The sequence below is a fragment of the Notothenia rossii genome (assembly GCF_949606895.1).
Source record: "Notothenia rossii genome assembly, chromosome: 2".
In the NCBI taxonomy this organism is placed as follows: Eukaryota; Metazoa; Chordata; class Actinopteri; order Perciformes; family Nototheniidae; genus Notothenia; species Notothenia rossii.
Window position 1 is genome coordinate 45,652,791 of NC_136904.1, and position 27,496 is coordinate 45,680,286.

At 45.1% G+C, this 27,496-nt stretch overlaps 1 protein-coding gene across 1 annotated transcript; it reads right to left on the reverse strand.

The window, feature by feature from the left end:
• Nucleotides 1-955: 955 nt before the first annotated feature.
• Nucleotides 956-27,281, reverse strand: LOC307030665 (zinc finger MYM-type protein 1-like). The gene is made up of 2 exons (XM_079667227.1): nucleotides 24,559-27,281; nucleotides 956-1,395 (listed from the first exon to the last, which is right to left on the reverse strand). The coding sequence occupies exon 1, from the start codon at nucleotides 25,514-25,516 to the stop codon at nucleotides 24,560-24,562; it is 957 nt and encodes a 318-aa protein (XP_079523353.1). The 5' UTR covers nucleotides 25,517-27,281; the 3' UTR covers nucleotides 956-1,395; nucleotide 24,559.
• Between the last annotated feature and the right edge of the window lie 215 nt (nucleotides 27,282-27,496).

Consider the following 27,496-nt stretch of genomic DNA (forward strand, 5'->3'; position numbering starts at 1 on the left):
GAAAACAGCAAAGGTAAGACGTATTTGCCGTTTTGGCCCTGTAAAGTGAAGTTGTGTGTTGTCTTTGGTGTTAGAGTTGTGTTTCGTTGAGGTAAAAACGGTTAATATTGTCTGCTAGCTGAGTTTCTTCCCTTTAAATGGGTATGACACATTAATAGGTTGTTAAATGTTAAGAAAAACTTTTCAAAATAAAGGCGGAGTAGAAGGATGGGTGTGGTAGGAAGTGAAGGGACGTAAGACACACACAGTGTATGTTACAAAAAAACAACCTGTCTGATGTACCTAGTTAAAAAGATATATAGATAATATAATTATGATATCATTTATTTGGAACTGTTTCAGCAGTCATTTTGCAGCTCCTCTGGCTCTAGTATCTCATCAACAGTGAAATTAAGTATCTTCCCTTGACTGTGCCTGGTTGCAGTGCATTCCATAGAAACCACATGCTAGTACCCTGGTAATAATTCAGATCGATGCCACTTTTAAAACAATAAAGCACAGAGTTCAGCAGTTTCCTCTATTATATAAAATATCTGCTGGGTTTCAGCCGGCAGCAGCTGAAGAGGCAAACACTGGTCCAAAACCTGCTATAAATATTTCAGTACACCATAAGCTGTTCCATCAAGGTAAAGCTGCCACTGGTGTTCAGGTCTCTGGCATCCTGTGCGCACACACACACACACACACACACACACACACACACACACACACACACACACACACACACACACACACACACACACACACACACACACACACACACACACACACACACACACACACACACACACACACACACACACACACACACACACACACACACACACACACACACACACACACACACACACACACACACACACACACACACACACACACACACACACACACACACACACACACACACACACGCTCAACATTCCCAATATTCTTGACAAAGGTCCAGAGGGACGGAAACAAATATAATCAATAAATTGTGATGCTGAGCATGCGAAGTGTGCAGGATCTTCTGATCTAAAGACTTCCTTTTCTGTTGTCCTTGCACTGGCATGTGAGACAGTTGGATGTGCAAATATCTAATAAAAGGGGTTTTTCAAACATCTAATTAAACCCTCTAAATTCTAATCTTTTTTTTTAGGTTTTTTTTGTATTTATTACAGACTTTTAGTGTAGTCACTACTTGTAAAATCTATACATTGTGTAAAACAATATCAGACTTGTAAACTGTATGGAGGGTAATAGTGACACTTGTAACTTGGTTGAGTGGGTTAAGACAAAGGAATACAAAATATCCTGTGTTGCCTTCCAGCTGTGTTCTGGTTCATGGGCTCATGATACTCACAAACACTGGACCGGTTTAATGATGCCATCCTGTATGAGCAGCACTACAGGGACCTGTGTTAGAAAAACAAAATCACACAGCACTTCACTGAACCTGTGTATTATCATCTCTGCTATCACACTGAGCACAAGAACTAGCTGGTTAGCAGCTGGACATCATATGTCATAACGTCTGGAGGAGGCCCAAGTTCAGGAGACCTTCAACTCACACCTCCGGCGGAGCTTTTCGGGCATTCCTGTGGAGGTTGGGGACATTGAACCAGAGTGGTCGGTGTTCAAAGCCTCTATTGCCGAAACCGCGGCAGGGAGCTGTGGTCTCAAGGTCTTAGGTGCCTCAAGCGGCGGTAACCCTCGAACCTCCTGGTGGACACCTGTGGTCAGGGAAGCCGTCCGACTGAAGAAGGAGACCTTCAGGGATTTGTTATCCCGGGGGACTCCCGAGGCAGATGCAAGGTACCGACAGGCCCGAAGGGCAGCAACCTCAGCCGTCGCCGAGGCAAAGCAGCGGGTGTGGGAGAAGCTCGGAGAAGACATGGAAAAGGACTTTCGGGCGGCACCAAAGTTGTTCTGGAAAACTGTCCGACACCTCAGGAGGGGGAAGCAGGGAACCATCCAAGCTGTGTACAGTAAGGATGGGACGTTTTTGAACTCAACTGGTGGAGTGTTAGGGCGTTGGAAGGAACACTTTGAGGAACTCCTGAACCCGACAACTCCGCCCTCTATGTTAGAGGCAGAGCTGGAGTATGATAGGGGATCAACACCAATCTCCCAGGGGGAGGTCACTGAGGTCGTCAAACAACTCCACAGTGGCAAAGCCCCGGGGGTGGATGAGATCCGCCAGAAATGCTGAAGGCTCTGGGTGTTGAGGGACCGTCATGGTTGACACGTCTCATCAACATTGCGTGGAAGTCGGAAACAGTACCGAAGGAGTTGCAGACCGGGGTGGTGGTTCCCCTTTTCAAAAAGGGGGATCAGAGGGTGTGTGCCAATTACAGAGGCATCACACTACTCAGCCTCCCCGGGAAAGTTTACTCTAAGGTACTCGAAAGGAGGGTCAGGCCGATGGATGAACCTCAGATTGAGGAGGAACAATGCGGATTCCGTCCTGGTCGTGGAACGACAGATCAGCTTTTTACTCTCGCAAGGATCCTGGAGGGGGCCTGGGAGTATGCTTATCTGGTCTACATGTGTTTTGTAGACTTGGAGGAGGCGTATGACCGAGTTCCCAGGGAGTTACTGTGGGAGGTGCTGCGGGAGAATGGGGTGAGGGGGTCTCTACTCAGGGCCATCCAACCTCTGTACTCCCAAAGCGAGAGCTGTGTCCGGGTCCTCGGCAGTAAGTTGGACCCATTTCCGGTGAGGGTTGGCCCCCGCCAGGGCTGCGCTTTGTCACCAATCCTGTTTGTAATACACATGGATCGGATTTCGAGGCGTAGTGTGGGGGAGGGGGGCTGAAGTTCGGTGGACTAAGGATTGCAACACTGCTTTTTGCAGATGATGATGGCTTCATCGGTCTGCGACCTTCAGCACTCACTGGATCGGTTCGCAACCGAGTGTGAAGCGGTTGCGATGGACTGAATGAATCCTTACCCTGAATGAATGAGTCCTTACCCTCAGTCCTTAAGTGAAGGAGTTCAAGTATCTTGGGGTCTTGTTCTCGAGTGAGGGAATAATGGAGCGTGAGATGGGGCGGAGAATCGGAGCAGCGGGAGCGGTACTGCAGTCGCTTTACCGCACCGTTGTGACGAAAAGGGAGCTGAGCCAGAAGGCAAAGCTCTCTGTCTACTGGGCCATTTTCGTTCCTACCCTCACCTATGGTCATGAAGGATGGGTCATGACCGAAAGAACGAGATCGCCGATACAAGCGGCAAAGATGGGTTTTCTCCGCAGGGTGCCTGGTGTCTCCCTTAGGGATAAGGGGAGAAGTTCAGTCATCCGGGAGGGACTTGGAGTTGAACCGCTCCTCCTTCGCATCGAAAGGAGCCAGTTGAGGTGGTTTGGGCACCTAGTTAGGATGCCGCCTGGGCGCCTCCCTAGGAAGGTGTTCCAGGCACGTCCAGCTGGGAAGAGTCCAAGGGGTAGACCTTGGACCAGGTGGAGGGATTATATCTCTTCGCTGGCCTGGAAGCGCCTTGGGATCCCCCAGTCAGAGCTGGTTGATGTGGCCAGGGAAAATAAAGTTTGGGGCTCTCTGCTGGAACTGCTACCCCCGCGTCCCGACCACGGATAAGCGGGAGAAGATGGATGGATGGACAAAAAAAATGCTTTAGTCTTACATTATTAAATCATGGGACCCTGTGTCAGTGGCGAGCCTTGACCTTTGTACCCAGGCCCTCTCAAAAAAATTACTCGGTTAATAATTTCGAAACAATGTCATCACTATCACTGACGTGAGCCATCATGAACAAACTTATGTTAATTTGCTACTTCCGCCCAGCTTGACCCATTGTTATAACACATGCATAAACTTTACAGCGGGCGGAACTTGTCATAAAGTCCTCGATAATAAAGCCCACCCATTTAGAGGGAAGATATGATTGGTCAATTGTACCGTAATTTGACATTACTCTCTCGTTGAGTTACTATAGCTGGCCCTCGGTGAATTCATAGCTGCAATTAGCTCCACACGGTGGCGTGCGTTGAAGCTTGCCGGTGGGCGTGTCTGAAGCTCTGCCCATTCAAAGTGAATGGGCAGAAGCGTTGAAGCTTCAACGCACGCCGCCGTGTGGACGGGCCGTAGCTCGTAGATGGCCAAAGGAGCTTCTTTCATGTAATCCTTCACATTCCAACAGAAACTGAATATTAAATATAATTAAAGGTGGGGTAGGTAATTTTGGAGAAACCAGCTCGAGTGCGCTAGAACTTGAAAATACACAACCGGAAAAGATCTGCCACTTCCTTACAGAGCCCCTCCTCCAACACACACCAACGCGCACATGACCAATGAGGGAACAAGATAAGTTTGTGCACAGATGGAAGGCTGACAGGCAGGTAGGCCATCCAGTTATTTTAGCCGGGCCGGCTAAAATGATTGGTCGTGCTTTTTACTAGGGGTGCACCGAATGGGAAATTCTTGGCCGAAACCGATACCGAAAACAGGAAACAGTTGGCCGAAAACCAAATGCCGAAAGGCCGAAAATGATTAATAGAAATATATATATTTAATGTATACATTTTTTACCAATGTTGTTCAGCTGCCTGATTATGGAAAAAGACATGATTATGACAAAACTTAACTTAAATAATAATCACTATTATGGGTCCATAAAACATTTATTCAGCACTTTTGAATGCATACAGTACATTAATTCAAAGTCAAGTGCATTTTCTTTTCTCTGTAGGATAACTACAACAAAGTGCATTCAGAACAAAGCCAAGGTGCTCTAAAACTGCATAAACATCTAGGCCAGTAGGCCTACACCAAAATAGTGTAAATAAAGACTGTAACAGCCAGGCCTTCAACAACAACAAATGCACCTATAAGTGCATGCATACAAATCTGCAAACTGGATAAATCCACATGAATGTAACTATTTACAAATGAAATTACAATTGAATTTCAAGAATCTGTAAATAAGGCTGTCTGTCCTCATAAGCAAAGTAGTAAACATTGTATAAAGATACATAAATTGAAAACTGGATACAAAATCCACAATCAATTATAAATTTAATTACAATTTCAAGAATCTACAAATAAGGTGGTCTGTCCTCATGAGCAATGTGAACAACATTGTATCATTTAGATACCGAAAGTACAATATATTTAACACTGTGCTGCTGTCATTTCCCCCTAATGATAACCTGAGATGGTGAATTATAACTCACAATGAAAATTGTTCAGGAAAGTGGGTATAGAGTAGACATGTAGAACTAGATAAGCTTATGATAAGCCAGCCTTGTCTACTTATTAAGGAAAAGTGGGAGGTTCTTTTTAATGAACAGTAGCTTCTCTGCTTTATCAGCCATAAGTCTGTTCCTCTTCTCATCAAGCACATGAGAGGCAGCGCTGAACAGTCTCTCGCTGTCAGTGCTTGTGATTTGATCTTACTCCGCATATTTGTCCGGGTATTTTAATTTCAAGTGGTGGAGTAATCCCGAAGTGGTGAAAGTCTTTGCAGTTACACCCCCTCGAGAAATGTCAGCTGAACACGTTTTACAAATCGCAATCCGCGCCTCTTTCTCTGATATTTGTAAATATCTCCAAGCGCCAGACATGTTGTCTGTGAGCCAGCCGCGAGCATGGTCGCGCGCCGTGCTTGTCGCTGCGTTTTGATTACGTCATCACAACAACACGTTAGCTTACCAACGTAACCCTGTTCTCTAACATTCGGTGATATTTTTTCCTTTCGGCCAAAAGCCGAAAGGGCTTTTTTAACCATTTTCGGCCGATAATTTTCGGCGGCCGAATATTCGGTGCATCCCTACTTTTTACAGTACTACGGCTTCCACAGATGAAATTTTTGTATGGATTTTTTGTCAAAGCACTTAAGATATTCATTGCTATCGGGATGTTAAGAGCATTCCATGGAATATAACAAAAAGTGTATCTCGAGCCGGTTTCTCAAACTTACCTACCCCACCTTTAAATCAAGTTATTTTGGTAAAACTAATGAAAAATATAACTTAAATATATGCAAAAGTGGTGTTAAAGGTCAAAGATGGGTTCGGGTAACAGTATAACAGGGGAAAATGTGTTGTCTGGGAATGCAAAATGATTGAAAGAGAAGGATGAAAGGAATAGAAAAAGGTTAGAAAACTGTCAAAAGAACTATAATTTCACAGGAAGGGGTAGAGGAATGTGAGAATTTGGTTAGGGGTATTGTTAAATATCTGGAACAAACTCCCAGAAACCTGCAGGTCCGCTGCAACTCTTACTACTTTTAAATTCAGGCTCAAGACTTTTCTTTTTGCCGCTACTTTTAATTTAACTATTCACATCTTACACTGCACTGTAACTTTTATTCATGTATCTGTGTTATTCATGTTTTATTATCTTTGCTTTTTAATGTTTCTAATGTGTTTTATGTTCTTAATTTTTTTCATTTTTGTAAAGCACTTTGAATTGCCTTGTTTTGAAAAGTGCTGTATAAATCAACTTGCCTTGCAATTGCACATATTTCCTGGAGAAATCATCAGATCCCATTGAGATGAAACGGGGGGTTACGTATTGTAACCCTAGCTATATAAGCACATGCGGAGCCCTCTACTGGACTCTATGGGTACTACTCTATCATGCTGTGCGTGCTTTCACCTCCTGAGTTACATAAACGTAGCCAGCCAATCGGGGCGAGCATACCTGAATGCGCACGCAGGCACACAGTATATAAGGCGGCTACGCCCTCCGCCCGCTATCCTACGCACTCTTCAGCGAGCGGCTTAGGAAAGACAGGGCCCCCAGGTAGAGGGCTCTGCCTGTGCTTATATAACTAGGGTTACAATACGTAACCCCCGTTATATTTCACACAGGCTCCGCCCTCTACTGGACTCTATGGGTACAGTGGGCGGAGCCCCAATGTATAAATGCCCTGTCGTCCTACAACATCGACCCACCACACCGTCCCTGACCGGCTTTTGGCTAACATCCACTGCATCCCCACTTCCTCCCATCCGGTTGTAACCGTGGAGAAGTCAGGGCCGCAACTTGGATAAGGCACACTCACACACGCTTACTTCGTGTAGAGCAGGCCTATTCAACTGGCGGCCCGCGGGCCAGATGCGGCCCAGAACCAACTCCCGAGTGGCCCAGCCTCCCGTAGCCAAATTCCTACACTAGTACAGACCATGGACGCAACACTCCGCGTTGCATAGAAACCACCAAACCACAACGCAGCACGTTTTTTGAAAGTGTATCTAGTGGTGCTAGTAACGGTGGTCCTATGATAGCAACTCTAAAACTTGTCTCTCTCAACTCTGAAGCGTAAACAGAGACAAAACGGTCATTGATCTTGTGGAGCAGATCCAAGTCAAGCTGGACCTTTTCGCGACCAACTTGAGCACGGGTCGGATGCTGCATTTTCCGACACTCCCCAAACACATCACATCTCCGGCACAAATCACGGATGTGATGACAGATTTCTTTGCGAGGTTGAAAAAGAACTTTGCCGGTTGATTGGATGGACTTGCTCTGCCCACAGAGGTGATGGGCTTTGCCAGAGACCCCTTCACTGTTGCAATAGAGGGGGACGTATCAACCAGAGCAAGGAAGTGGTCCCCTGCATTGACAAGGGGAAATATACACTGGAACTTATTGACATGCAGCGCACTCACGGGCCAGCGAAGTTTTGGAGTGATGTCAAAAAACAGCAGTTCCCTAACGTTCAGAAAGTAGCGATCTGTGTGCTCAGTATGTTTGGATCAACATACACATGTGAATCAAGCTTTTCACACATGAACTCAATCAAAAGTAGCACTCGCTGCTCCCTAACTGACAGCACTCTTCACCAATGTCTTAGGATTGACATCCTATGAGCAAAAATCACTGCTCTTGTTCAAAACAAAAAATGTCCCTTCTCCCATTGAGAAAGTCAGCGATGAAAAATCACAAATGAGGTGATAGTAAGCACCTAGTTTACTATAGTAGACGTGTAGTGTAGTATTCATTCATATAGTTACCCGCCGTATCCCTTGTTATGGGTTTGTGCACTGAAGGGTTTGACAGTTCTGTATTCATTTAAATGCACTTTGTAATGTGTCTGGGTCAAATGTGACCAAAACGTATGATTTTTTTTGTTATTACTTGAAAAGTGAAAAAATAGTATTGCTACAGTACTACCTCTTTGTGTTGCATTGGAGCTCTTTAGCTGTTTTTTTTTGTATGTGAGGACATTTAATAAGACTGCTATTATTGTATTCAGTAAATGCACTTTGTGATGTGCCTGGTTAAAAAAAATAACCTGAATATTTGACTTCTAAAGCAAACAAATGTAATGCTACAACTGTGCACTTTTTTTTCAGATTCTGTTAAATTAATGCTAATTTATTGTGTTTTTATGCACTTTTTGACCTACCTTTTGTTAGATGAACAATGAATAAAAATTGCATGTTTTTCATCGCAGTAATATGTGTTGGTTTAAAATGTACCACTACCCGCTTTTTACAGGCCGCTGAATGTCTGGCCCAGCTGAATTTTGTAGTTATAAAATCTGGCCCAACTGAATTTGTAATTGAATAGCCCTGGTGTAGAGTGTGCATGGGAAAAATGGTGGAGACTCCGTCTGGAGCCTACCGCACACCATGTTCCTCAGGTCCCTCAGGAGCATGGGAAAATATAAGTGCACCACGTCCCCCACACTCACACACGCTCCGTGTAGAGTAGGCATGGACAATAGTGAGGAATGCTCTCCCAGCCTGGCTCCCCTGTATGGGGCTGATTGCGCATCATGTCTCCCGAGTCCCTCAGAAGCATGGGAAAACACAAGTGCTTTATGTCCAGGGGGGGGGGAGGGGTCAGACACCTGCTGACCCACAGCCAACCCCCCTCTCACCAGTCATGCGTTGCCTCGGCAAGCACAGATGACGAGAAGGAGCCAGACATGTCGAGGAGATAACATTTTATGAAGGAGCCTGGCGTAGACCAAGACGCCGCCGTGCACATATCTTCTGCACTCACGCCGCTGAATAACGGTACGTCTACACTACAGGCATCAAAAAATGCTTTCAACGCTTCGCCCATTCACTTGAATGGGGTGACGTAGAAGATTTTTAATCTTCGCCGAACTGCATTGTGGGGAGCATGGCATGGCTTTGCAAGCATCACGAGCATCTATCGGCATCAAAAGTTGAACAATGTTCAACTTTTGAGGCTCGATGCTTGGCATCAGCCAATCAAATCCCGTTTATGCAAATTCCGCCAGTGCAAGCGCAGCCAATCAAACCGCGTGCAAGCTGGGAGAGCCAGACCGCAGTTCATTTCCTCATATTCCAAACGAGATATTACGGTAGCAAATCACCCGGTTCTTTACGACCGGAACTATTTACCGGGATACAAACCGGAGGAACCAGGCATGGAGGGAGGTGGCAGAGACAGTGGGTGAAACTGATAGTTTTTTCGCCTGTTTGGAGAGTTTATATCCAGTTTACTTCGTTTTAACATTGCTATTGCTTTGTATGTCGGGGGCGGGAGATTCATGTCATTGGTTGCTCGCAAAAAATCGCCGAGCTTCAGACACGCCCAGCTTCAAGATTTGTTCATGCCTGTAGTGTAGACGGGCCGTAAGGCTGTTGACACAGCCACAGCCCGTGTAGAATGTGCACGGACCCCAGTGGGGAGGGCTCTCCCCGCCCGTCCCTAGGCATGTGTAATGCACCCGCATAGCCATGCTGTTAGGCGCTTCTTGGAGAGAGCTTTTCCAGCCACACCATCCCCAAAGCACACAAACAGCTGTTCAGTGCGTCTAATGGCAGCCATGCGCTCTACATAACATGCTAGCTTACGCACTGGGCAGAAGAGGTGCAATCTAGCCTCCCTGGCCTCAATATGGGGTGAAAGATTAAAGCCACCTAACTGAATAGCCCTTGACCTGAACGAACTCCTTAAGCTCTTAAGAGTAAAGAAGGGGTTTGGTCTGAGTGTCGCCCCGCTACGGTCACCCCGGATCAAAAGGCAGCTTGGGTGCACCGACAGAGCGGTCAGCTCGGACACTCTTTTGGCCAAAGTCAAGGCAAGTAGCAATGCTGTCTTCCATGACAGTGCTTTCAGGGAGGAGAGCTCCAGAGGCTCAAATGGTTCTGTGACCAGAGCCTCAAGCACCAACGGCAGGTCCCACTGTGGGGCGGAGGCGTGCACTACTGAGCGCTGCCTCCTGACCCCCTGCAAAAACCGCGCCATAAGCGGCTGACTGAAGGCTGAACTGCCTCCAAATCCCTCATGGCAGGATGAAATGGCTGCTGCATAAACCTTAATTGTGGAATGCGCGCGCATGACAGAGGCTCTAGACTCCTTCCTTCACACCATTGCCGGAATCACGCTCACTTTGGCCTGTAACAGGCTGTGGTGGATTCTGCTCTTGCTGCTTGAATAGTCTGAATAACGTTGTCAGACAGCCCCACCTGTCTCAGCCTCTCCCTCTCAGGAGCCAAGCCTAGAGGGGTTCGCCAAGAGTGGGTAACGCCCCTATTGCACCTGCTTCCTGAGACGGCGCCCCCCAGACCTGAGGAACAGCCCAGGGCTGGCCCACCATCATCTGTGTTACCCCCGCGTACCACGGCGCCAGGCGGCGATCTGGGGCCACTAGGATGACTGACAGCTGCTCCCGCCTCTCCCTCTCCAGGATGGGGGGGGATAAGGTGCAGCGGTGGAAAAGCGTAAAGCAGCTTCCTTGGCCATGGCTCGTGTGCAAATGCGTCCACCCCCAAGGGTGGATTGTCCCACCGGGCCAGGGAGAACCACAGGGCATAGTGGCTTATGCGCCGATTGGCGAACAGGTCCGCCTCTGCTCTACCGAACTGAGTCCAGACCTGCTTCACCACCTCCGGGTGAAGCCTCCACTCATCTGGCAGGGGTTCCCCTCTTGAAATGAGGTCGGCCCCCCCGTTCTCCTGTCCCGGGATGTGCAGGGCCCTTAGAGACAACACAATCTGTGAAACCCACAACCACAGGTTCTCTGCTGCGGTCAACAAGGCTATTGAGCGAACTCCGCCCTGCCTGTGTGTTGATGTACACCACCACTGTGGTGCGGTTGTCGCTCCTCACTAGCACATGTGTGCCCTGTTGTGATGGCCACAGCCACACAGGGTAAACCAACTACACTGCATCCTCATCTTCAGTAGTTTTGCTTCATTGCAGCTACAATAAAACATGCCAATTAACACCACACATTTGCTCTAAATGGTAAACTCTTTATTTGATTGTAATCTGACATTACTTCAAACATTTTAGCCCAGCTAACACAAGTATTTGTTTGTATTAATTACTTTCTTTGTCTCTTGAGTTACCATGTCCATTGGAGGAGGTTACTTCCTGGTTCAGCAAAGGGTGTGGCCGAGCGCTGAGGACTCATAAATACTGCAATGAGCCAATTGGGACAAACCACCTGCTTCCATGTCAAAGGTGGGATTTGGGTTTTGTCAGTGTCCTTTGTGTATGATGTGACTATTAATTATCCCTTGGGTTCAACGTGGTTTGGCCAAGCCACTATATAGGTTCCTTGGTTTTTCATTGTAGCAGGTCAGTTTTGTTGAGTTAACACCTGTTATGTTTCTTTGAGGCAATTTCTGTTGACCTCTTTTATAGGCCTTGTTATTATATGATGTTTTGTGGATTTTTGGGTAAATAAAAACCCTAGCTTATTTAAACCACTCCTGTGTCCTGTTGCCTTACTGCTTGGTCCCTGACACCTGTATTAAGGGGTCTGTCAGAGGGCAGCAACCACCTATAGCTCTCTCTAGGCATGTCCCCACGCATCCTGCCACTGAAGCTTCTGTGAAGACTGTGATATAGGAGGTCACTTGCCCCAGTTGAGCTCCCCTCCGCAGATTCTCTCGGAGGTTGCTCTCTACTGAGGCGGGGATGGTCACCAGACGTCGTTTGTGTCTTGAGTAGGGGTGCAACAACTAATCGACTTAATCGATTCAAATCGATTATCAAATTAGTTGCCAACTAATTCAGTCGTCGATTCGTTGATGACGTCATCACGTGTGTTTTATGCTCCGTTAAACTCCAACGTTACCAGTCTTTTTATCAGTACTGAGACACGTAGTCTGCCTGCATCGAGCATCACCCCCAGATATTCTACCTGCTGGTGAGGTATGGGGGAGCTCTTCTTCCAATTGACCGCAACTTATTTTTCAACCCAACTTGGCTAGGTGTAGGATCAATTGGGCTGTGTGAAACATTGCCCATTCCCTGGACCTGGCCATGACTATGAGGTCGTCCAGATAAAAGAACACCCTTATGCCATGGTCCCGCAGCGGTTGCAGCGCCATAGCTGAACGTGCGTGGGGATAGGGAGTAGCCGAACGGCAGTCTGTTGCACTCTTAGACTACCCCCTAGATGGCAAAACGAAAATACTTTCTGTGTTTTGGAGCAATTTCGCATTGAAGGTAAGCGTTCTTCAGGTCGATGGTTGAGAACCAATCGCCTGGCTGCACCAGTCCCAGTAACTATTTCATAGTTAACATATGGAACTTCTTGCATGCAGTGTGCTGGTTCAGGCATTGAAGATCCAGAATGGGCCTGAATTCTCCTGTCTTCTTGGGAACCAGGAAGTAGAGGGAATAGTGCCCCTTCTCTCTGACTTGACAGTGCACATGCCGAGAGGAAACCTATCTCCTCCCAGGATGATAGATTTGCCTCTCTATTGCCCCTGAATGGAGGAGGGACGCTGCAAAGCTGGAGTGAGTAACCCAGTCTCAGTGTCCTGCCCCTCTACTCTGTCAGTACACATAATTTCTGACCCAAACCATGTTCTGAACAGTGAATATGAACTGCTACCATCTAATCGGAGATACAGGGTCCCACCATTCAATAAAGTAAGACTGAAGCACTCCTTTCTGCATCAGTCAATCCTCACAGTAAATACAGAGCTAAATCCCAGATCAAATGCACGCTGAAGGCTCTTTGAGCATGTTTTCTCTCACTGATTGTGCTGTTATGTTAAATGTTTGTTGTTTGTGTTTCATGTATTGTGTCTAGATATTTGTTTGTTGATGTTTGACATGGAGCTGCTGTGACGCAAGTCAAATTTCAGACTTGATCTGACAAATAAAGTAATATCGTATCGTATTATGTGGGGCTTCCATTCCCCACAAAACTGTGTTCAGGGGACATGCCAGCAGCTGTGGAGCCAAAGCTAAGAAGCTAAAATATTCTCTGGTGGCCTACTCCACTGCCAAACCTTCCGAGATGAGCGGCTATGGAGGCAGAAGAGGAGGAGGACGATGACCCGCCTTCATCTCCTCCATCCTCTGAGGACGGAAAGCCGTGATGTGGAAACAACTGGTCGGAACAAACAGACGGAGATCCCAGCGTGCACTCTGACAGATGAGGAATGTGGCTGTCGCTCTAACTGCAGACCATCTCTCCCTCGCTCTGTCAGGGCCATTCAACCAGAACCAGACTGCACCCACAATCCTTTCTTCTGAGGTCCAGCCCCCAGAGACAGAAAACAAGCACTGAGCAATGAGGTTGCAGAGCTTGTTAATTTGATGAGGAAATAAAATGTAAAAAAGCAGAGCTTCCCACAAACTAACGCTACATGTAAAGAGTAGAAGAAGAACACCACATCACTCCACTGAATGCGTCACTTTTAGAACACTGTACATGAAAGATTAAATGAACAGCCACATATTAACAACATGGTGACAACAAAGTGCTCAGGGCTGAGAGAAGGCCTGATCAGGACCAGGGTGAGGGCATGACGCTGTTTTTTGTATTTTTGGGGTGTACCATCCTCAGGCCCGGTTCTACGGGGGCGCATAAGGGTGCATTGCACCCTCAGTTGAGTCGTTATGCACCCTCATTTGAAAGAGTAAAAAAAAAAAAATGTAAAGTGAAAAATATTATATATATAATAATAATAAGAAGAAGAATTTAGTTGAAATAAAAAAGATTGTAATTGTGGTTAAATAACATTGTCTGCTGCATTTATTTGGTCAATTTAAACGGTAAGTAACGTTATTATGTCAGGTGTGCGTGACCTGTGCCGTTGTGAGTTCGTCATCTGCAAGGTGCTTACACAGCAGTCAGTGATGGACATCCGCAAATGGTTAAAAAAAACAGCCCTTATCGCCAGCTGTAACACTGCATCTACTGCAGGTAATAACAGTTCAGATCATGGGGACATTACGTTACCCGCGGCCACTGTCGTGGACACTAACCTGACTCTGGTCAGGTCAGTCCGGCGCCGGCTTTGCCCGCCTCGTCCACGGAGGCGGAGCAGCCGCAGCAGTCTTCGTTGCCCCAAACACCGACACCCCTCAGCGGCCCGCAAGTGCCAGAGGACCTCGACAAAACAGAACCTGCCCAGGTATATTTAAAAAAGTACCCAACTCGCCTGTACAGTGGGGTAAGACGCTCATTTTGCAGCTCATGGTTTCAAAACAGAGATTGGATGGAATATTCATGTAAAAAATATATGCCATCTTCTGCTATGCATGTAGACATTTCGGTTCAAATAAGTCAGATGCCTTCACCACAACTGGCTACAACAACTGGCGCCATGTTCTTGTACGTGATAAGGGACTGGGAAGGCATGAATCAAGCAAAAAGCACATAGATCCATATATCTCTTCATTTTGCTCTCAAAGTGCACCAGATTGATGCTTTTAACTTCAATATTTAAAAAAACATCTTCCCGGGGGAGCATGCCCCCGGACCTCCCTACAGGAGGTGAGGACCCTCCTAGAGGAGGTGAGGACCCCCCTAGAGGGTGTTAGGTCCACTCCCTACTTATAAAAATAGCACTTTACCCCTGCACCCTCTCTAATCTCAGATGCACCCTGAGTCATTTTTTTCTGGAACCAGGCCTGACCATCCTATTGGTTATATGTATATTGTACAATGTAGTTACTGAGATTTTAAGTTATACAGCAAAGTCAAAAGAAACACAAGAAGACAGACGATCTGACACACACTGCAATGTAATACAAACTGCTACACATACTCTATGTGTTGGTAATCATCCCACATTGTGAACACTGTGTGCACTTATACTGAAATGTGTGTTTTGAATGACCAGTTTGAGGGTTTTACTTCCTTCCAATTCTAATTTATATGATTTGTGAATCATAAGTCACTTTTCCAAAATGCAACTCCTATTTTTACATATTTATCGATGAGTTAATTACTAGGAGCAAACAGGAGAGCTTGAATTGATGTCAGTCAGAGACTTCTCCGTAACGGCCGGAGAATTGACACAGACATCTGCTGGGAAACCTAATGACAGCCTCTGCCCAACAACTCTGAGTTTCTCTTGCTGTCTCTTCAATATTTAACTATTCCTAAGATAATAATACATTTGATAAGTCAAAGCAGCTCCTGTCCTTACTGCTATGACACTGTGCGTCTGCTTTGTCCTGTGATTATCTGAAGAACAGATTGTTTTATGAATAAAAGGCAAGCCTCATCAACTATCAGGGACATACCAACACACAGCAGTGGGGAGAGAATGCTCAAGCTATCGGCCTGCAGGAGACAGAGGAGTGAGAGGAAATAGCTAAGAGAACAAGAACTTAAACTGCAAATCAAATCCATTTGATGTGGTTTAATATTGTTAGCGTTATAGAGACTAGGTGATTGTTTTAAGTGTTGATGAGTACCTGCCTAGGAACTGTATATTAAATTATCTAAGATCCTATCCAGGTATAAATCAACTCTTCTCTTTTTGAGATCAATGATTGCATTGGGCATTATTTAATAAACACATAACAATTATAACATTTATCTTTATTTAATTTATCCTGCCAATTCATGTTAATCTAGACTCATGTTCGTGTCATGTTGCTTTTGTTTTGCTATGTACTATATACGAGGCAGTAGGACTTTAGGTTGGGGTTCTCAAAGGTCAGAGGAACAGTTCGGTGTGGATGAGGAGAAGATTAGCAGCTGGATGGGTGGACAGCTGACGCATGACGCCCATAGGTTGCTACATGATGACACACCATCCTCTGTCCCTGAGCCATCCATTACTTTGTCATCGTCCATCTCCACACACACACACACACACACACACACACACACACACACACACACACACACACACACACACACACACACACACACACACACACACACACACACACACACACACACACACACACACACACACACACACACACACACACACACACACACACACACACACACACACACACCTCACTGGGATTTCACTGAATATGTTGTGGATCGCTGTGTACTCATATAATTTCTTTGCCACTTAAGAATTTGTAATGAGCTAAACAGAAGGTGATGTAGAGTAAAGAAATTATCACATATACAGTTTCAGTTAGGCTAAAGCCTATGACAGACGTTTGTGTGAACAAATGTGTGTGCATGTTAACACAAGTCTGGTAAACATAAAAAACAGAGCTCTGTCTTAAGTCTAATTGTCCCTTTGTGTGCATGTAAAAACAGGCTTTGAGTTGTAATAAGCTCAAATAAGAGTGTGCAGGACGAGAAAAAACACACACACAAACACACACTTGTAATGTTTCCTCACAGGCTCAGGTACATTCTTTGAATTTGGACACAGGGGTTATTTGGGTGTCAATGGTCAGATCATGCATGAGTTAAAAGATGACTCAACACCGCACACCGTCACACTGTGACGGGGAGGGAGGGTCACTGAGGTTTTTATTTCCATTCTACATGCTTTAAAGGGCAAGTCTGATGTTATCAAAAATTCCTTTAGTTAAAAAATCCCAAATGGAAAGACAATATTGAACAACGTGGTAAAATCTCTCAATACTTTGAAACATCCTGTCACTGTTTGTGGCTCTCAGCACTAAGCCCGTTGGTTCTCTCAAAAGACGATAGTTTTTAAGATAAGAATTAAAAAGACTTCAATTATTTAAGAATGTTGAGCAATTTCCAGTGTGAAGAGAAGCGTGCTAGCGAAGCTACAAGCTGCTTCTTGAAAAATGTTAATGGGGACCTATTGTGCAAAATGCACTCTTGTACGTCTTTTATACATGATTATGTGTCCCCGGTGTGTCAGGGAACTCACCAAGTTTCAGAAAACACCTCCATACCCAAATCTCTAAAAACAGGGCTGCAATGGAGCTGGTTATTATTTGAATTTTTCCGACGTCAGAAATGTGGGCAACTCTCCACCTATCAGGGGAATGAGAGACCGCTCGAGAGTGCTGGAGACGCTGTAGTACATATGCCAGGCCTGTAAGTGGCGCTGTACTCTGCCACAAAAGCAGAATCAGCCCTTGCAAAAATAGAGCTGGAAAGAGCAAATAGAGCGAAATGAGGCATGGCTAAAATGCATGATCTGTTTGGTATTTTGAAAAAAAAAATTCGCAGACATGTTTTATATAGATATGGCCCTACAATATATGTTTCACATATAGCATGATAGGTCCACTTTAAGCAAAAGACATGCCACACTGAAAGCTATAAAGTTATGCAATCTAGCATTTGGTCTTGAAAGCACGCTACTAAGCGAATAAAATCTAGAATCAGATCATTGGAATCAAAGTAACTTTAAACGGCAAAAAAAAATATTGACTCTGCATTTTACCTACCATAATATTAGGAGTAGCGGGATCACTATTAAAAACATTATTTGTGAAAATAGCAGAATTCTTAAAGGGTTTATATAGATGTATAGTATCCTACTTCCCAAAACTGATGATTTCCCAAAACGCTATAGTGTTGGGCCTCTTTTCAGGTGCGGATTAATCAACATTTCTTGCCAGATGATGTATGTAACTTTATTCAACATAAAATATGAAACAATATGCATGTTCATGATAAAAAACTAACATCTCAGCCATTACAACAGTGAGGCTCATTTATGAAATAGTTCTGGGAGAATAATGGAGGGCTGCGACACACAGAAAGATGTATCAGGCTTTCATTTTTAAGGCGGCAGTGGCTCAGTCTGTACGACATAGGAAAATGTGCGGTCCTCCACGGACAATCTGACCCATGCGTACGCAGGAAAACGGGAGAGATGAGAGACTGCAACACCGTTGGCAGAAAGAAGAATGGAGAAAAACATGTGAAAATAATACCATAAATAAAATGTTGCCTCTCATTTATCATATATGAAGAATTCATTTGCAGAAATTGATTAAAGCCAATCTTAAAATGATTAAACAAACGCCGGTTTGAGACTTCTCAGTGCACACAAAAACATAACTTGGAGAAATAAATAAATACAGATATGTTATTGAAAACCACCTCGAATATGTTGTCTTAATGTTATGACATGTATTGTCATAAATGACGCGGTATGCTGAAGGACAGAATTACGTCTAAACTGACGCTTATTTGCATTTCTATAGGTCAGGGGTTTTCAAAGTGTGGGAACGTGGGGAAAAAATTAGGGGAAGCCAATAATACGTCCTTTCTTTTGGGGGGGGGGGGTGGTCAATGTAATAACGTAACCAGATGAGTGACTACAGCGCCCGGTATCATTTTACACACATTTGTATCATACAGATGCAGGACTTACACACGCCTGTTATCTGACCGACAGGTCTGCACGCACTCTCCAGCCGAAACTCTAATAAGCATTCATTCACAAACTAAATCAGGAGACCTTTAACGTTTTACGTCCGGTTCGCTCCTTTGTTCCTCGCTGTACACAGCTCCAGTTTGGGCATTGGCCTGTCATCAGATTGTATTTGTTGTTGCTGCTGCTGCAGCGGAAGTTTAGTACAATTATTTTTGATTAAATACTCCAAATCTCCACCCTCCATACTTGCACTTGCTTCAGTTGCTTGCTACTTTCTAACGGCGGTGAGAGTGGTGCAGTGACGCTATCTATCTTCTATCAATTAGATTTATGATTCGAAAATTATAAAAGTAGGGTAGACATGTGGATATTATCCGACTGAACAAAACGTGCATTTATCTAACAGGTTCGTTTTCCACTGACCTATTTTTTAGCTATTTTCCAAAATCCTATGGAGAAATCCCATTGCTATTTTGTCGAGGGAAAACGAGCGAAGCTTACTTCCGCTTTTTGGGACGCATCACTGCGCCACTAAGTTGATGCGATTTGATTGGATTGTGAGGCAAGGGAAGCCAGCCGCCTCTGGCTTCCTTTGGCATGGCCCTGACCAATCACAGGTTGGCAGGGGCATGACATGAGCCTCATCTGATTGGTCAATCCCTCCATTTTTTTTCACCAAGGGAAGCAAATTTCGGCTGGCCTCCTCTCGCAACAGAGTGCAATCTACTGTTTCACCATAACATCTAGAGGGCGCTGTTTCACTCTTTGTAAAAATACTCAATGAGAATGGGGGAGAGACGGGCCGGCAGCAACACACAACAGAGAATTTCCGAAACTAAACGAAGTGCTTTTATTTATTTGTTAAAATTATAACTACAATCCGAAAAAACAGGGGAAGCCTGGCTTCCCTTGGCCTTCAGGAGAAAACGCCACTGCTCAGAGAACATAACAGCTGCAGCCCCCTTCCCAATTATTATTGCTATTATTATTATTATTATTATTATTATTATTATTATTATTATTATTATTATTATTATTGCTATAATACAGGGGTATTCACTTGCATTTCAAAGAGGTCCAGTAAGAGAAAATGTCATTAAATGCTCTGTTTTCGCTGTCTACCTTTCTCGTCCGACTGTTTCTCTCCTCTTTTCTTGTCTCTGTGTGTGTGTTTGAATTTATCGTGCTGACTCACTGACTGCACCGATTTGATTGGCTGAGTAGCGTAACTTCCCTAAAACATCAAATGTTTTACTTTTTTTAACCTTTTTAACATTTTCAACATCGTGTATAAATCCTTATATGCTCCCGGCAACACACTGAACAACAACTTCGCCTCCTTATTACACTCACCCCTACTTTAGTGGGAACAATGAGTCTGCTTCTTTGATGTGAACAGGCGGATGATGCAGGGATGCAATACAGGAATAAACGCAGATCATCCTCTGGCAGCAGCCTTCACCGGTACTTGCTTTCGATCAAAGTCAATACGGAAAACCCGCACTCACACAGGTAGGTGGAGGCAGGGGCGGACTGGGACTAGAAATCAGCCCTGGAGTCTCACCCAGCCCCAGTGGTGTAGTGGGGATTTTTTTACTGGGTGGACGGGGTGGTGGGTTAACCGGAGACACTATGGACGCGCTCGTGAACTGTCAACGGGGGGGGGGGGGGGCTTGGGGGACCTCTGCCGCCTGTCAGCGCAACTTACATGATGCCGTTGAGACAATATAATAATAAAGGGCGGTGCCGGCTGTCAGCGAACCGATCCGGCCTTTCTGCGCGACAATCACTCAAATGCGGGACATAGTCGCAATGTGTGGGACGCGGGACAAATAATAAAAATGCTGTGTGTGCAGTTCCGCACAGTGCGGGACACCTGGTCACCCTACACACACGGTTATGCCCCTCACACACACACGCTTCAAATCAAGTTGCATAAATGCTTGAGCTACGTTTTTATTATAATTACTGTGAAATCTGCCTATTATGTTTTCGTCATTATTACAACAAACACACACTTGCAACTGATAACACTGGCAATGATTTTAGATGTATTAGACTATTAAAAAAAAGAAATCATGCTTCAAATAAGTGGGGGTACGGCGTACCCCCGCGTACAACGCCCACTACACCACTGCCCAGCCCAGCCCACACAAATTGCTAGAACACGCTTGTGAACTGTCAACGGGGGGGGGGTTTTGCTGCGTGGAAACGGCCCGCTGAACAGACCTCTGTCGTCTGTCAGCGCAACTTAAATGATGCCGTTAAAAGACATCCGCTGACGACCGGCCGTTCGATGCTCAGTCCTCCCCTGGGTGGAGGTGAAGGGAATGAGCACTTTTACAGCATTTTTTGGTGAGGTGAGGGAACTCTGTCTCCACAGACAGCCAACAGTGTGCAAGTGACACTTTACTCATTTTTTTCTCGTTATTTTTTTCTCACACTGCGCCTCCCCTGAAGCTCTCTGGCGCACCCCCATGGAGGCGCGCCTCACACTTTGAAAACCGCTGCTATAGTTTGTATAGATACGAGCATAGTTTTATATACTATCATGTTCAGTGGCGGCTGGTGGAAAATATTTTTGGTGGGGCTATGGAGATGTTGACAAAACCATACTAGGGCATTTAAAATCAGGAGACTAAATACGAACATTGTGTGTGTGTGTGTGTGTGTGTGTGTGTGTGTGTGTGTGTGTGTGTGTGTGTGTGTGTGTGTGTGTGTGTGTGTGTGTGTGTGTGTGTGTGTGTGTGTGTGTTTGTGTGTGTGTGTGATACGATACTTGCCAACCCTTCCGATTTTTGCGGGAGACTCCCGCATTTCTCCCGATTTCTGACTAAATCAGATTTACTCACGACTGTTTCCACTCGGACTTTAATACAGCTACACCATGTTTTGGTTTCCATGGTGCGCGTCTCTTTAGCAGCGTGTGCAACTCAAAGTCTGAGAGGGTGAGGAAGATGAAAACTGAACAAGAATCGACAACTCAACCCTCTGATCACTCCTTTCCTGTAAAATACAGGTCCAGCCCACACATATGCTCCATGGTGCCACAGGCATTGCCCTTACAACTACAATAAGCATGTAAATGTTAATCTACAGCGATCCACTAGCACCGGAGTCTACACCTGCAGACAACTACTGTAGCGTCACCTTGGATACGAGTCCAAACAACTCACAGACACACAGGCCAGGGCGCTGAAAGGGCGCCCTTTGAGCATCAGATCTGACGACGCTGATTGGCTGAAATTATATTTCGGCGGCATAGTTTACAGATAGCAACAGTCAGCTTGTTGGCTGCTGCTGCTCTGGCTGAGGGCTCCTTTCTACCGCCCGGACGAGAGAGGGTAATGATACACGCTGCGGCCAGGCAGGAAACATGTGATTCAGTAACTTTAGACATCGTAAAACAATTTTAAACGAGATTTTATTGTAGATCATACATTTTACTGATACCAACTATATAATATTTACCTTGTTCTTTAAAAATAAAAATAAAAAATATATATTTTTTGGAAATATATTTTTTTATTTATTTTGAATGACAATCAAACATGTGGGAAGAGGGGGGGAGGAGCCCCTAGCGCCCCTATGGGCCGGCCGCCACTGATCATGTTTTATGCCGTTTGCCAAGGCTTGATAAGTAGGCCTAGCTCATAAAACAAATGAGGTATGGAAACTAAGAACACCATATGTGGTCAATTGTACAGCTAATATAATACAACACATTAGTTGTATTTTCTTTGAGTGGTTGATATAGAGTTGGTGCGGGGGGGGGGGGGTGGGTTGAGATGCACAGGCTGCAGTGGAGACGCTGCACACAGCTGATTGACAGCTGATCGACAGCTGGAACACAAACCACCAAATTAAAATTAAAAAGTCAGATCCAATCGTCATGACTCCACTCCGGAGGGATTCCCGATCCTTTCTTACAGTTTCTCATCAATGGGGTGTGTCCTGTCCCCGGCACAAGGCTATGTGTATTGTGTCATTAACTTTTTGTTCGGACCACTTATTTATTTATTTTGGTGACGATCCGACCTCCATGCTGCTACTCTGGTTCAAACTGCATCCACCAAACAATATGATTTATCTCGACCTCCCCAAAATAACCAAAATCTGACACGGTGTGAGATGCCTTTTTTAGCTGTTCTGTCGCCATTTCCTGCGATCTTCTTTCTGCAGTCAGTCAAAATGAATATTTGACTATTTATAGGCAAATATGGGCGTTACGTGAAGCCCGCAAAAGCTGCACCGCATTTCGAGTTGATTGTGATTTATAAAGGGAAACCGGCGTAGGACGTGCGTGCGCAGTGTTTTATAAATCGGAATATCTTTGTGCGTATTTATTTGCTTTGTCCTTACGTACGCCACCTTCCCACGTGAATCCGACGCAAAGCTTTATAAATGAGGCCACTGGTCTTGGAACCGAGAGGTTGCCAGTTCACGACTCCAATCAAGGAGCAAGGCACCAACCTTGAAACTGCTCCCTGCTGCCGGTTAACTGACTCTCTGCCACCTCTCCTCTGCATGTGGTTGTGTGTATGCATGTATATCCTCCCTGTGTGTGTAATGTGTGTAAACACAACAGAGTCGAGAAAGAAATTCCCCTGTCAGGGATTAATAAAGTATGTTGTATTCTTCTTCTTCGCCACACTCACACACGCGTGACATGTGACATTGTGTATTGAGGATATCATATTAGTCATGTATTGTAAGTTAAGCTTCATGAAATGTTGGACAGTGGATGGCCATGTATGTTGTTTATAAGCTCTGTTGTTTTGTATTTAAAAAATATATATTTAAAAAAACGACAGGAGGTTGGGAAATGTTTACCCAAATGTGTGTTTCAAAAGATATGAAACATAAATCTGCTGCACATTTCTGCAGTGTATAGATTTAAAGAATTTAGAGAAGCTAATCAGATTTATGCTCCAATCATTCTCTTACATTTCCTTTGGTTAAAAGCAGCTCTGAATGTATGTGTCCTCGCTGCCCTTATTATCCTCACAGCTAATATTTTTATTGGATAAGTAGCAGGAAGCCTGAGCTACAGAGAGTGTGCAGCGACACTACAGCACTGACTGTTACTGTAGCCTCCCCAATTAAACCCTGTTAGAGAGAGAGCAGAAATACTTAGTCTCTCTCTCCCTCCAACACAGCGTTCACAGCCTGAGCCAATGGAGCAGCTGTCAAAGCTAATTAGAGCAGGAAAAACACTGGAGAGAAGCCCCCCCCCCCCCCCCCCACACACATTTGATCATTTTCTTTCCTCCTTCTCTCTATACCTTCTTTACCCCTACTGTATCCCCTCTCTCGTCATTCATCCAGGGACTGAGACTCAACACACCCACCTGAATCTGAATACAAATATTTTTAGAGCATGCGGGAACATCACAATACACTGGTGAATGTTGTGTGTGCATCATTAGCCCTGTAGAACTGATTACACACACATGCTAACTGTGACAACTCATCCATTAGCAGAGGAGGATTGCTCAGTAGTATCGTGTGTGTACAGTGTGAGTGTTTGTGTGTGTGTCCTCAAATGACATAGCAAAGGCAACATAGTTGACAGTTATAGATCTTGAAGGATAAGGTCTACACAGCAGACACACACCTTTTATGTTTTTGAAATTGATAATATCTTCATCGTACAGTAGCTAGAACTATGGAATGAGTATGACCATAACCATCATGCATGCATTGTCCTCATCTTCCTCAAAGGTTAATGACATGTGGATTACTAACGCTTCTGACCGCGGCATCTAACTCATGTACCGGGATCTAAGCAGGTTCCTTTATGCATAGGCGGAGTTTGACATTTGCGCTTGGGGGGGCAAACCTTTTTTACTGACGTCACTCAGTACACAGTCCCAACTATTTCGTGCTCACCGCACTGAGTATGACTTTTCCACATACGAACACAACTCGTCCCGTCATGCACGCCTCATGCCCGCCGTACACACACACTCATATGGAAGGGGCGGTCACTCCCCCCAACAACAGTGCATTAGATAACTGTAAAAAACGTATAAAAACTGTGCTTATCTTATACTTATTTGATAACTACTATATCCCTTGGTGTCCTACCTTAGTTCAGAAGTAGACGCCGTTTTTTACGTTCCGCATATACGTCCACTATCCCCTCAGGTGACAGCTGTGCGGTTATGTCGTCCTCAATGTGAAGAACCGCAAGTGAAGAAAATCTTGTTCCTCCCATCGTTGACCGCAGCCAGTTCCGAATTCTCCTCATTGCAGAAAAACTTCTCTCAGAGGTGGCAGATCCGATAGGCAGAGTCAGTGCCAACTGGAGCATCTTGTATAGATTTGGATAGCTCTCCTTTTTAACAGTCTTTCGGAGATGCTCAAGTGCAACAGGTGCGACAGCAGAGGCTTTAACAAGGTCCATCTCTGCTCCAAGAAGGAGAGGGTGAATTTTGAGCAGCTCTGCGTATTTTTGTACGAGAGGTTCAATTCCTTTTTTCTGACATTTAAACACTGCTCCACATGCTCGTGCCAGCTCTATGGACTCTCCCGTGAATCGTCTGTCTAGTTCGTTGATGAGGGTGTCCAGCACAGGGAGATAGAGGGGCTGCTGATATCCAGCTGTATCACTCTGTGACATTTGTGCGCCACTTTCATCAGTTTCTCTTTGGCCCAAAGTAGTTGTAACCAGGAAACTGTCGAGGGAGGTCGGGGGTTTTGTAACCCGTTTTCTTTTGGGTGCAAGGGGACCCGGAGTCTGACACTCAACATCTGCATCCCCAGGTACTGGCACGTTGTTGTCCCGGCAGAACTGTTTCACTGATCCCCACATATTGCTCCACGTATCTGCTTGTCTCTGAGATTTGAAGTGCGCCTTCAGGTTGTCGGTAAGCGCTGCAGCTTCGGAGAGTGTGCAGCTGGAGGACTGTAGGGCCTTGTGCGTAACATGAATCACACGCAGTATGTCTTCCAATACAATAACACATGTAATGAAAGACATTCTGGTCATGTGGGCATAAAGGCCACTGGCCTCCACAGACCACTTGTCTCCCTCGTCACTCATTTCTCTCAGGCACCCTATAATTGCAGTAGGTAGTAGTGAGTGTAATTGGAGTAGTGAGTTTTAACGGAATTCACAGATCGCCACTTGTACGCCCATCTTGTCTCACTTGGCTGTATTATTTCAGTTTGTTTCAGATTCAGTGATTTCTGCATTTCAATGAATCGATGATGGTTTGACGGCTCTGCAAATACAGAGTAGAGTTTGTCAATGACGTTCAGGAATGTTTTCACGCTGCGGTTGACAGCACAACACTCCATAAACAGCAGATTTAGTTTGTGTGCCATGCAGTGCACGTACACTGCGTATGGGTGGGTCTCTTTGATGCGCTGCTGCACACCAGAAACGTGACCAGACATGACGGAGGCACCATCGTAACTCTGGGCAACAACTGGGATATGTTTCAGTCCACACATCTCAAGTCCTTTGTTTATTGCTTCCACAATCCCAGCCGCGTTGCGAGATGCTGAGCAATCAATAAAACACAAAAAACGCTCCTTGATTTCAAGCTGCTCTGCATATCTGATACATACGGATAATTGTTCCGTTTTGCAAGACCTGGCCTCATCTGCAATTATAGAAAAAAATCCAGTATCCTGCACTTTCTCTTCAATTTCTGCACGAACTAAGTTAGCGCATATGTCAATGACTTCGTTCTGGAAATCCGGGCTAGTAGCATTGAAATAGTTGGACTGCATGTTTTTAAAAGCAGAATCATACTTGGAGAAAAATCCACAAACCTCAAGAAAATTTCCACGCGACTCTGACTCGCTTCCCTCCCGATGCCCACGAAAAGGCAATCCGAGTTTGGACAACAGCCTCACAATATCAACAATTTTGCACAAATAAGATCTGTTCTTCTCAACAGAATCTTTGTGGCTTCGGGAAAGTTTCGCTGCAATAGATCCAGAAGATGCAGTCACTTTATAGTTATCCCATTTAACCATGCAGTTCAGATGGGCCTGGGATTGTGCATGTTTCTCCAGTTTGCTGCTTAGTTTTTTCCAGTCACTCAGGCCCTTTCTAAAGGAATCCTCCACACCGCTGTCAGTCTGGAAGTGGCGGCATGAAAAACAGAAGACGGCATCAATTCGTACTGAATATTCCAGCCAGGGATAGTTCTTGTAATAGTACGTGGAAAATGATCGTTTCGTTTTCCCAAACATTTTTGAGGGGAAATCGGATAAAGTAGGCTGCTTGGGACAGCTGTGCTTTTCCCCAAGATCATCATGACCCACTGACGGCCCCGGTGCCGGTGGTCTCCCTGCTGTGGGGTTAATGTTAGCTGGTCCTGCTAATCCAGAGCTCTCCGCTGTGGGGCTAACATTAGCTAATCCAGAGCTGCTCGTTTGCGTGTCTGCCACTTGACATTGTGACGGCTGCTGGTTGGTAAAGTTAGGCTCAGTCGGTGGCTCTTCTGTTGTTGAAGCTGAAGACGAAATTGGACGTTTTAAAAATCGCCGAATATCCATTAGTGCTAATTCAATAGCTGAATCACTTGGATACAAAAAAAAGTGAGGGAACTTTTGTCCTTAACTTCACACGTCACACACACACACACACACACACACGTCACAACCCTTTATATATACAGTCTATGGTCACAACATGCGACTGCTCAAAAATGAAATTATTTCAAACAAAAGATGATATTATTCAGATTTGTATTGTAACAATCATTTTATTACATCTATTAAAATATTTATATATACAAAATATTTGTATTGGAACAGTTTTAGATTTAGTAATGATATAACATATTTCAGCCACCAGGGGGGGCATGCCCCCCCCGCAAAATCCGCCTATGCCTTTATGTCTGCTGAGATAACAGAGAGCTGCAGTTCAGAAACAATGGGGATGCTCCGATCTCCAATTTCGGCCGATATCGATCGCCGATCCGATCGAGTGGGTGGGGGCTATGGGGATCTTCCATTTAACTTTGGATAATAACATGGGAGAAACTAGAAGCGCTCTCTTTTCCTC